The sequence below is a fragment of the Gigantopelta aegis genome, chromosome 6, assembly GCF_016097555.1.
Source record: "Gigantopelta aegis isolate Gae_Host chromosome 6, Gae_host_genome, whole genome shotgun sequence".
Classification (NCBI taxonomy): Eukaryota; Metazoa; Mollusca; class Gastropoda; order Neomphalida; family Peltospiridae; genus Gigantopelta; species Gigantopelta aegis.
The window spans coordinates 93,680,259-93,692,981 of record NC_054704.1 but is presented as its reverse complement, the minus strand read 5'-3'; the positions used below and the strand labels follow the sequence as shown (position 1 = coordinate 93,692,981).

The window sequence follows — 12,723 nt, the reverse complement described above, 5'->3', positions numbered from 1 at the left end:
ACATTAGAAAAAGTCAATCAGATTAATACATTTGAGATACAAACATGAGTGGTAAATACATAGTACATGTATTCATGTACATAATAATTCTTGAGTTTAGGTGTGTTGTACAGTATCAAGTACTGTATCACCTTGTTCATTGTGTTTACTAATTTATTTATCCTAAGTATCAGGTACATGCATGAGCAGTGATTTTTGTAATGTGATCTGTAATGTGTATATATATGATTTAAGCATGAAGTTTGGCTGTTTGATATACATGTACATGTACAACATGCTGGAAATCATTTGATACATGATTTGTTTAAAATCATATCCTGTGAACTGTCAAGCCTCCTGGAACAGAGTACACATAAAAAGTTTGTTTGTTTTGTTTAATGACACCACTGGAGCACATTGATGAGTATACATTAAATGCTGAAATATACTACACTGGTGAGAGAGATCACAGTGCAGTTATGATATTTTGAAGCTTCAAGTTCTGTTGAACTGAAGGATTAGATAAATGAAATGTTTGTATGGCACATATAATCATCTTTCCTAGTCATAGCCCTGTACAGTGCCATGTCTTGTTTTGCAGAATATATTTCATCATCATGCACATATGCAATGTAGCATTTGGTGTAGTAAAAGGAAGACTATACTCATTTCTGTAACAAGACCATCAGGGCTTTAAATTACACCAAAGCTGAGGAGGTAATTTACTGTAACGGGAGTGCCCAAAATAATTATGTCCACAATAAGCAAGCCCAGATTAAGTACAAACATGCTGACCTCAAAACATTTCACCTCAATGAAATGTTAACCTGTGTTTAGATTAAAAGAATTTGAAATGCATTTTGGAATATGTACAACTCTTTACCAGCTTTTGTTAACATATTACTGCACTAAGAAAACCTTTGGTTTGCTCAGAACAGACAAAAAGCCTGTGTGCCTAAATTAGTGACATCTAAAGCCGTGGACTATTTACCGTACAACTCGTACATCACGAGTGAAAGTTATAGTGATGGGTATGATTGAAAACAAGGGGTGGGACGTATCCCAGTGGTAAAGTGCCCTCTTGATACACGGTTGGTCTAGGATCGATCCCAGTCGGTGGGCCCATTGGGCTAGTTCTCGTTCTAGCCAGTGTACCATGACTGGTATATCAAAGGTCTTGGTATGTACTATCCTGTCTGTGGGATAGTGCATATAAAAGATCCCTTGCTACTAATGAAAAAAAGGTAATGGCAGAATTACCAAATGTTTAGCATCCAATAGCCGATGATTAATAAATCAATGTGCTTTACATTTAGTATAAACTGCCTCTTACTGGAACTTGTTAAGTTTTCCCTAAGTAGAAGCTTAATACTTTTAATCTGTAGCTGCTTCACAGTGTTTTCATAAAGTGCAGATTCATGTACCGGTAAGTACAACCTACTGCCTTCAGGGCATATTATTTATCAGATTTATTCAGCAGGAATAGACTGGCAATTACTTGAATTAGAAAATGTCCTTCAGGAAAATTGTCATGAGTGTTGAAAAAATAAAACCTGCTTTGTTGTCAAGTACATATAGGTGACTTGATTGTGTTTGGGAGTGGCGATGGTTGTTTTTTTTTTGTTTTTTTGCTTTCTTTTTTTATGGAGGATGTTTTGGGAAGCCTTTTTTTGTGGTGGTGTTGGTGGTTGCTGTTGTGGGGGGGGGGGGGGGGTTGGATTTGGTGGTGTTTTTTCTTTCATAAGAGTTTGTGTAGAAACACCTACCCATAAAATTAAAAAGTCAAGATCAGTCACCCATAAATTGACCCACCCCATCACTCCACCGTGTCATTTTATGAATAGTCCTATAAAATATGAAATGACATTAGCATGTGATAAATAGACTACAGTACCTGCAATAGTTGTACATGTAATCAATGCATTATTTAAAAAAAAACTGCTGAAATGTCAGAGTAGAAGGGCCAAAACTGATTTTAACAGCCAGCTAGAATAGCTGTGACTTTGCTAGTGAAAATTTGTTTGCAGGCAGCAGAATTAATCTTAATAAAGGATTCTTTTTAATATAGAAGATAAGTTTTAAACTGACCCTAAACACATTTCATATGGGTTCTGGAATGGGATCTGGTTTTTAGGGAAAGTGTAGTCATTGTACACACAAATTTTTATTCACATTGAACACATGTACCGTAGTAGTTCTAGCTATTAAAGGGAGATAACAGCAAATATAAAGTAAGAATGTTATTACCAGTACTGGTGTCAGGTGTGTATTGTGTAATATGTCACGTGTATGTACAGGTATGATCAAAACTCAGTATTAAAAGAAAGCATGCATGATCCACCTCCCACAAACACCTACTCCACCCTTCCACATGAATAAAAACATTGGAATGTTGGAAATTATTATTTTTAAAAACTTTTATAAAAACAAATGTAAAATTTCATTTTATTGAATTGCTTTGACTAAATTATAATTAATAAATATATAAAAGTAACAAATTTATTTGAATACATTTAATGAAGAGAATTGCTTGCTTGTCTAATACCATTTCTGAAAAAGACTTCAGCTTGTGTTGATTTTGCTCATTGTCACGTCTTAATGTGCTTTCTTTATTATCAGGGGCCCAGGCCTGCGTGCTTGCATTCTCTACGGTTGACAGAGATTCATTTGAAGCTATTGAATTGTGGAAGCAAAAGGTAAAAGTATATAACACATACACAGTGGTAAAGTGCTCGCTTTCTTGCTTTACTGTCAGTCTTGGATCAGTCCCTGTCAGTGGGCCCACTGAGCTATTTCTCATTCTTAGTCAGGGATCAAGTGTCATAAAATAAGCTCCCGTGGGAATTTGGTGATGAAAGCAAATCACCTGGTCAGATATCTTAGGTATATTGTATATTACCAAAAAAACTTTTGATGGCACTCTGGGAAATTGTTCAGATGGCAGATTTTTCTGCTATTTAGATGATTATTCAAAGTTTAAACCAGGTCGTTTGCTTTCATCATCAAATTCTAATGGGAATACTCTTGCTCCCTGACTATCTAGCCAGTTTGATCAGTCAAACGATTTCATATTAACTGGATACAAGTTTATCTTCCAACAAGAATAATAAAGAATATTTAAATTTGTGTTACATTCATTACAATATAACGTCATCCCATTGGTCCAGCCATAGCAATGGGAGTTTGTTCAATTCTCAGTGATTGTAACAATTATGTCATCAGAGAACGTCATACCTGATGATGTCATTTTATGTTGGTACTTTGTCTTACTGAGCCGATTCACAGTTTGTGAATGATGATTTTTTTCATACCCTGATGAACGTAAAAGAAATAACAGACAATCCTTAAATTAATTTTATTTTATTAAAATAAAATAATCAATGGAATAAATCCTGAGTCTCTGAACTGCATAGCTGCATACATTTGAAGAAGAGCATTTACTTCCTTGGGGTATACCAGAAGGAATCTTTAGTTAAGTTTATGTTAGCAATTAGTGTGAACTCTGTATCAGAGATTATGTGTATGTATGCTCAAATGATGTTGGATTTTCCCTTTGTTATAGGTTGAAGATGAAGTAGGTGAGATCGCGATGGTGATCATACAGAACAAAATAGATCTGATTGATGAAGCCATGGTTCAGTCGTGCGTTGGTTTTTTAGTTGGTTTTTTAATTTGTAAATAGATTTACAAATATTTCAGAATACATGTGATAGATTTACAAAATGATAACATTTTGATAATTCTGCAATATTTATATTTATGTAACATAATTTGCACTGCTACGTCCACAACATAATTAAATTGATGGTGTGCTGCACACAACAAAAAGGGTTAATATTAGTGGACAGTCTCTAGTTTGTATTATATTTGATTTGGGAGACTGATAGCTGACTTTCTGAAGGCTAATGATCACATGATGAGGTTTGACATTTTGATCATAGTACTTAGCATAAAGAAATTCTATATTGTTATAATGTCAGTGTTTGTGTTTATGTCTAGAGAACAGTACTGAAATGTTCGTTTTTCATTGTGCAGCAATGAAGCAGAGGCCCTTGCTAAGAAGCTGAGTCTGCGTTTCTACAGAACATCGGTTAAAGAGAATCTCAATGTAGATGAAGGTATCGCTACATGTTTACATTTATAATGGGCTTCTTTTGCATCTACGTACCATATTTCTGTCTATAAAATAAGTGTAACATCAGGGCTTCCTGAATTTTTATAAAAATTCACTAACCATGGGATCAGTGATTTAAAAAATGTACTAGCCACGATTGAAAATTCACTAGCCCTACTTTAAATAAATACAATTTTACTAATATTAATAATTGGATATGTCACCTAAAGAGGGAGATAGAGCTTAAAACCCCATAGATATGAGGGTGAAGGGGCAGGATATTCATATTTATCATATAATATCTTACATTTTCAGTGCAGTCAAAGTATGTGATATTTTTCAGATCACATACTTTAAGAATATGATAACTTTGCAAATTAGATGTAAATTAGTCAAGGTTTCGGCACTAGGTTTATTGACATTTAAGCAAACATACTTGGGTGACACTCCATGACTGACATATGCATTCATAGTCATCAAATAAAAACATTTCAATGGCAATTTGACACTGAAAGCTGTCCAGCGTTCAGAAAATAAAAAACGTTAGGCATAACTTTATTTTGATGTAAGGACATCCAAAATGACGTCATTTCCATTCAAAAATACACCGCACCACATATTCTTACGTCATTTGAATATCTAGTAATGGCGGACTGGAATTAAAGTGGCGTGTACAGTTTACAAAAACACATTATATTAAGCTTGAGCTTATATGATAAAGAGATTATTACCCTCGTGTATTTCGGTATCGTCAATATTATATATTAGGAATAAAAATAATGTATTATGCTCGCCAGAGGCTCGCATAATACAATTTTTATTCCTAATATATGACGATACCGAAAAACACGCTGGTAATAAACTCTATTTATAAAACAGACTTAAATGCAGAATTTGACAATGTAGTTTTTTCACTAGCCATCAGTCATGGCTAAAGTAGGGGGGGGTCTGAATTTTTTAAACATTAGTTTCTTCTGAAAACCATGACTTTGGGTATGGACAGTTCTGGTTACCTGCCATCAATATCGGTAGCAATTAAAGGAAAATAATCAATTTTATGTAACCTTGTTTGTATTATAGTGTAACCTGTACAATGGGGTGTGTTTTTTTAGTGAATCATCTATTTCATTATCATTTTGGTTTTAGTTTTTTGAGAAAAATTAATGAAAAGGCATGTGCTATATAATTATTATACACATGTAGTTTATGATTTGATTAAATTAAGGAATGAATGTTGTCTGAATGAATTAATTCAGTCTGAATGAATGTTTAACAACACTGCAGGAATATTTAGTTTATTGCAAGATCCTGTGATTTGTTCCAGTGTTCCGATACCTTGCCGAGAAGTACATTGATCAGCTGAACACGGTAATAGAAGAAGAAGCTGTACCGCAGAAAATTGGAACCGGTGAGAGTTGTCCATCAGATTGTCAGCTTTACCCAATAACACTACTTAATGTTAGCAACAGTCAAAATGAGCATTGTTATTAATTTATTCAACTCTAGAAATACACTTTTAAAATCCATGTTCATTTGTCCATCCATCCATCTGTCGAATAAGCCAGCTAATGCAGTAATCGAATTATCTCCCCCTACCAAACCTAAAGACCACCATTTCTTTATCAATACATTGACTCTTTTCTCACAGTTAATTACTCATAAAACTAACTGCTGCTCATTTATTGTTCATTTCATCAAACCAAACCATAAATTAGTCCGTCTGTTTGGATATCAGTGTATATTATACCTAAGTGTATAATATTATTTCCAGCCACGATGCTTCTCTCTGTTTGCTTATTCAGTGTGCACTTAATGAAAACACTAAGTGTATATTGAATGGATTTTAACATCCAACATTATTTCGTGTGACATTTGACCGTCATTATCATTCACCATAATACAATTGTTATATAAAACCCCACTTGCTCATTGTTTCCACTTTATGCTGTAGTCTTTCTATATTCAATTTATGCTTACAAAAAGTTGTCTATTATTTAGTATCATAACCATCTCTTGTTTATATCTGCAGGTTTGTCACAAAACGATGTCAAGAACCATTCGAAAGAGAAAAACCACAAACACAAAGGAGACATTATTAGCCTACAGCCGAGTAAACGACGAACGCATGGAAAGAAATCTCTAGTCGCAGGAAAATGTAGTCTCTTATAGTACTCTATCACAGTGGCAGTGTTTTCTGATTGGATTCTGTGGCACTGCAGTCCATGTAGACAGGCTGGTTGGTGCTAAGCAAGTGGAGACGATTGGGACAAATGAATGCGGAGGACATTGAATTTAGTTTGACACATGCTTGAAATAAGTACAATACATATATCAGAGTGTTCTGTTCGATTATATTTATTGGAAAGCATAAGAACAAAAGTTGTGGTTTAATGCAGTCATTTGTTGAGAATCATGTACAAAGAATATTTATATATGTATTTATGGGAACGGAGTGGGACACTTGTATAAAGTGCTGACAGGTAGGGTTATTTTAAACACGTTGTATACTCTTTTTAGTGTATCGCCTTGCTGCTGATAGAAATAGCCTGTGTTGGCGGTGGATTTCTTCTCTAACAATTTGGACCAAGTGTCACAGTTACAATTTGTTTTGACACCTAATAGTCACCAACATTCCTTCTGTATTTTGTCGTATGTCAGATCATAGATGTTTTCAATTCTTCATGTTTTCATCACCTAAAGTCGGTGAACGGATATAGGAGTTTCGCTAGGCAATGAATTTGGGGAAATGTTTTTTAGGATACCACCGGAATCATTAATACAGCTATTTTGATATTCCATCTCATAATTGTACACTTCCCACCCAAAATCTGGGATTTGTGGAAGCATGGAATCTGCTAAAATTGTAGTCTGACTCGTATAACTCTAACTGGTCGTAAGGAATTATGGATGTCCTTGTTTCCAAAATGTTTTCATCCCCGACTTAAAGCAAGGCTGCATGGCAGTTGACCTGCCAGGTGGTCCCAACGAAATAGAGCCTCGAAATGTGTACATTTAATTTGTCTTAAAAAGTAACCAGCTGTAGATATATATAGCCACCATATTAAACTAATGGGTCAGAAATCTGAAAATAAATTTACTTTAAGTTTTAGTTAACATTACAACCTGTTGCAAATTGGCTTATGGTGACAATAGTTGGCTGAATGGCAACATAGATATACCATAATTACTGAATTAAACTCTAGATATGTTATATTTGACAGAAAACATTAAATATACATATATTTATACAGTGCAAACACATACATACACACACACACACGTTTATACATACGTTCATGCATTCATATACATGTACATTCATATGAATGCATAATACACACACACATGCATGAGCAGTAAAATAAGTTTGGAAACACAGTCTAGTCATGTTGATGAAGTTTTATTCCTTTCTAATTAATTTTCCATGTCTGATTTACAATTTTAGTCTTGAGACCTAATTGCAAATCCATAAAGTTTAGGGTTCTCTTATTTGGCACATCCAAGTTAGTTTCATGCTTTAGGTGTTTTAAACAGCATCCTAGGGTGTCACTGAACCTTCTTTTCCAATTTTCATACTTTAAAACCTGTTGGTACTTTTTCTGCACGTGATACTGTGGCACAGTTAACTAAAAGTACCTGTAGTTATTAGAGGAATTACTAGTCTAGTAATTAAGTAGTTGTAAAGGTGTTCGAGACCTGGGCATTTATTTGTAATAAAATGTATTATAGCAACATGCTAACAGAAATATATGTTCTTCAAGTGCAGATCCAGGAGTTTGTAAAAAGAGGGGTGGGGTGGCACCGGACATTGTAAGAAGTATTTGAACAGGCTTTCTTCTTTTTGTTTTTGGACATCAGTGGGAAAACAAAGGGGCATGTGCACCTCAGCACCTCCCTCTGGATCTGCACCTGTACTCATTTCTGCATACTAGATAGAGAGACCCAAATGAATCAAAATATTCCCATCATTGGGAATTTCGCATTATCATCATCATCATCAAGATCCCTTACCCATATTGGTCATATTTTAGTTTCATTTTTGGTGTGTGATATTAATACTATTATAGCAGAGGTGGTTGTTTGTGTGATGTCCATAAAATATTCAGATCTGTATATATGTATGTTATTAAGGAGCCATTTATGTCTTGAAATTGTGTGTGCTATTTACTGGTATATTTAACCAAAACAGGACATAGGATTTGTTTTGGACTTTTAAAAACAAATTGCAAAGAATTCACATTCAATTATTTCAAAAATGTATGTTAAAATCTAAAAATGTTGAGCGACATCGGGGCTTCTAGAATTTTTATAAAATCCACTAGCCATGGGATCAGTAATTTAAAACATTTACTAGCCACATTTAAATCCACTAGCCCTACTTTACTTTTAAAGTAAATACAATTTTACTAATAGTAATAATCAGATATGTCACCTAAAGAGGGAGATAGAGCTTAAAAACATTAAGATTGGGAGGTAGAAGTGGAGCCAGGATATTCATATTTACAAAATAGACTTAAATACAGCATTTTACAACTTTTTTTCACTAGCTGTCAGGCATTTTAATAGTAGTTACTTACTAGCCCAACATTGAATATCACTAGCCATGGGAGTGGTGCTACCATAATCTAGAAGCCCTTGTCATTATCTCCACTATTTGGATCTTGTTTTTTGTGTAGGGGTTGTTTCTTCAATGTATCGTGGTTTTGAAATTGAACAAAATTTAATTCTCTTTTCTATACATGTACACAATGTACATGTACATATATTTAAACAAAAATAGAGTATCAAATTTGTTTTCAAAGCATGCTGCTGTCTCATTGTATTGTCAATATTTTAGTTACTATGGATCATGGTATATCAGGAACATGTTTACAACAAATTTAATCTAAATAACCATTGTTTGTGTTATGTGAATCTGTATTATTGATTAAATTGAGTTGTTAATATATGAAATCATATTCATTTTTATATTTATAACTTTTTGTTTTACTATTCTCAAGTTTGTGTTCACTGTCTGAAAAATATCAGTGTTACTCATTACACTTAATGCAGCCATCTAACTGGTCATAGTAACAAATGTTTGTTTATTTCTTGATAAACAGACACATAATCATGCCCACAGAGGCAAGAGAAGTACTTTTTGTTGTCCATGAAAATCAGACTTGCTGGTTTTGTAGATTTAAAACTACAACCAAACAGTACCAGATAATAAAACCAATGATTAAGTACTATAAAAGTGAGGTACACTACCCACTTAAATCGCAGTGTTTTCTCCATACTATAGCTTGGGGACCAAGAGTGTTCTAAACACAGTACCTATCAGCTTATGTTGAAGCTGCGCACGCATGTATGCTTTTAACGTTTTTGGTGTTTAAGTACATGTATTTAAAATACATGTAGATCATCAACTTTTGTTTTCTTTACATGTTAGTTGCCTTCTAAAGCATTCAGAAGCAGATTTGTTGAACTCGGCAACTTGTAGCACCTCGTTTCTCATGATCATATAGATCTGCTTAGTTTCAGAATTCCCCGGTAAATTCACATGTAAGACCCAAGTACATGTAGTCCTATGCAAACGCCATGATTATTGAACAACTGTTTTATTCTTCCACACTTTACTTTTGGACAAGTTGAACCAGAGTAAACAGCCAACTCTCACAAGATATCATATTTTGTTAATCCATTGGGCCGTGCATTCATTTGCCATCTAACATCTTTCTGTATAAACCGATATGCATTTACTTACAATGTAGGTCTATGTTTTTTACATTTCAACACAAGTCTCTTTGTGTTAAATATTTGTATAAAACTTTTGGTCTTCATTTAATGTATACTTCCGATATAAAAAAAAAATACTGAAGACTCAAACCATTTTTTTGTGTTTTTGTCCATTCATAATCTTTATGCATGTTGTTGAGTGTTAACAGTTGATTGTGTGGTGTTTTTGTCACTCATATTTATCCAGTTTTAAATTTGGGTAGACCTAAAATATAGAACTAATTCCATATGATCTTCAATGCCTGCTTAATTCATATTTTTATAGTACGTGGAAGATCCTTGACTGAAAGTCCAGTACTTGGTATATTTAACCATATGCTTATTCAAACATAAACTACTTCCAGTACTTTGAGTTGATTTAATGCTTTTGTGTATACTCGTAAACTGAGATACTTCCTCAGATGTATATACACATACTTCCAACACATACCATTTCCAAGGTGTTGCAACTTGTAATTTGATGTGGCACTTGTCTATGAACTAAACTAACAAAGTTTGCTCTGTAAGCAACATAATTTGGCATTTTAAAATGTATGGAATGTATTGTCCCATTTTTACATTAGTATTTATGTTTCTGAAGTAATGTATATAATTTTTCGTATTTGGTTATCCAAAAATTGCAGTTTGTTTTTAGCAAATAAAATTACATTTTATTGTGCATACATACTAACTTGAATGTCCTCTTGCCAATTTTGATTATGGTAAAATATGAGTCTATTTACCATACATGTATCTCGTCATCTGAATTCAGAAAAGGTTTGGTGTGTACTGTTGAAATGTTGTGGAAGTGCTAAAAGATTTTATTTATTTTTAGTTAAGTCTATTGTCAATCATTATGCAAAACCCCACCGTCCAGTCTATTACCGGTATATGTACTGGAGAAAATATTTTTTATTTTCATAAAATTTAATACATGTATAACAAAAATCTGACTGGGTTTTTTCTGTATTTGTGAACTTTACATGCAACTGTGATGATTGCTGGGGATTGAGAAAACAAGTGTGATTTTTTTTTATGTGAAATGTCTCGATCAAAAAACAGAATTTTGTATTAATTAGAATGTTAAGAATTTCTTTTGACATTGACATGGTTTATGTGTGGAGCATCTGCTTCGTGATAAAGCAAATACTAGTAAATCTTTAAGAAATTTGAAATTGTACTCGACATCATTGGTATACAAATAACTTGTAGTGATGTCATTTATAGGTCTTATTTTGTTTGTGGATACTTGACACCTCTTAAGATCTAGCATATCATAAAACATTTGAAATATGTTATATAGTGTGTGAGCTCAAGTAACAAAAATTATTTATTTTATGTTATGTAAAATTGGTTTTGGGAACAAATACACTGAATGCATTATTGCTCCGTACAAACATATTTTTGTTAGCAGCACATTTGTATGATTTGATATACATTTATTTGATAAACATTTATTTTTCTTGTACCTGTTTATTTGTTTGTGTGCATTCTGGATATCCAAATTGTACATTATTTAACTCTAGTTATATAGTTTATAATTACTGCATCAGACTATGTTACATCATCACAACACTTCTCTATTGAAACTGGTTTATTTATAAATTATACATTTGATAGGAGAGGGAAATTGCAATAAACTTTGAAATTGTGATACTGGATTTTTGTCTTTTCATTTTGTTAGATTTTATGTCCATCGACCAACCTTCGCATTTTTCTTCTAAAACAAGAAGTCATGTTAACTTTCTTTTTTACACACCCATTGGTGAGAACACCATGTGTTATTTTTGATAACACATGGTTATATACACATGTACATGTCTTAACAATTTCAAGACATATGACTGGTTGCTCCTAGGTGATGACCAGGTCACCGCTGTCATACATCCAATGAAAAACTACACGATGGAAATCGATTGTGATGTATAGTTAACCTGATAATCATGGGTCTGTGACATGTAAGTTAGGTACAAGTGCAATGGCTGTAAATAATTTGTCGAAAAAGATGTTAAAATATGCTTAAAACCTGGTTTTTGAGGATATGTTAGAAACAGAATAATACATTTGTGTCCATTAGTAACTTGTGAGATAAATGGTATCTGATGGCCACTCATGTATTATATAGAGATTAATACACGAGTGACCGTTAGATACCATTTATCTCAAAACAAGTTGTTTTAAAATGTATCTAACGAGCGAAAGCGAGTTTGATACGTTTTTAAACGAGTTGTGAGATAAATGGTATCTAACAGACACGAATGTATTATTCTATTTCTTACATATCTGCAAATACCAGGTTTTAACATCTTTTTGGACTAAAAGTTATTTACAGCCGTTGCATTTGTAGCGAACTTACACACACAGACACATGATTGTCAGGTTAACTATATGTCACAATGCAATCAATTTCCACCGTGTTGCTTTTCACTGGCTGCTTGGCACTGGTGACCTGGTCATCACCTAGGAGCAGCCAGTCGTATGTCATGAAATTGTTAATACACATTTGTGTGTTAACAACCCATGTGTTATCAAAAATAATGCATGGTGTTCTCACCAACGGGTGTGTAAGAATCTCAATTTGTACCAGGACGTACTTTAAAACTGGGACAAAAGAAATGAGCTACCAGAAGCGCTATTCTTGGAGTAGCACACAGATTAGTGGTAAAGCACTCACCACGTAGGTTGTATACAGGATTAACTGCCCTTGATGGACCAAGGTTTTTTAACCCCATCAAATATATAGCAAACTATTTTATATTCAAGTCAAATCAACAGAGTTGTGAGCAAAGCAGAAAACAAAACAAACATTAAAAATTGTGTATAAAATTATTTAATTACTTCTTCAAACTGAAAAAATATAACATTATCTGCAA

The 12,723-nt window shown here is 33.5% G+C and overlaps 1 protein-coding gene across 1 annotated transcript in view; it reads left to right on the top strand.

Moving 5' to 3' along the window:
- Positions 1 to 11,504, top strand: part of LOC121374297 (ras-related protein Rab-23-like) — a 45,583-nt gene extending 34,079 nt beyond the window's left edge. The window contains exons 4-8 of the mRNA XM_041501345.1: positions 2,599 to 2,675; positions 3,542 to 3,621; positions 4,015 to 4,097; positions 5,418 to 5,501; positions 6,123 to 11,504. Coding sequence (XP_041357279.1) covers positions 2,599 to 2,675; positions 3,542 to 3,621; positions 4,015 to 4,097; positions 5,418 to 5,501; positions 6,123 to 6,262 — 464 coding nt within the window. The 3' untranslated portion in view covers positions 6,263 to 11,504. The remainder of the gene's footprint in view (positions 1 to 2,598; positions 2,676 to 3,541; positions 3,622 to 4,014; positions 4,098 to 5,417; positions 5,502 to 6,122) is intronic.
- Positions 11,505 to 12,723: the final 1,219 nt, after the last annotated feature.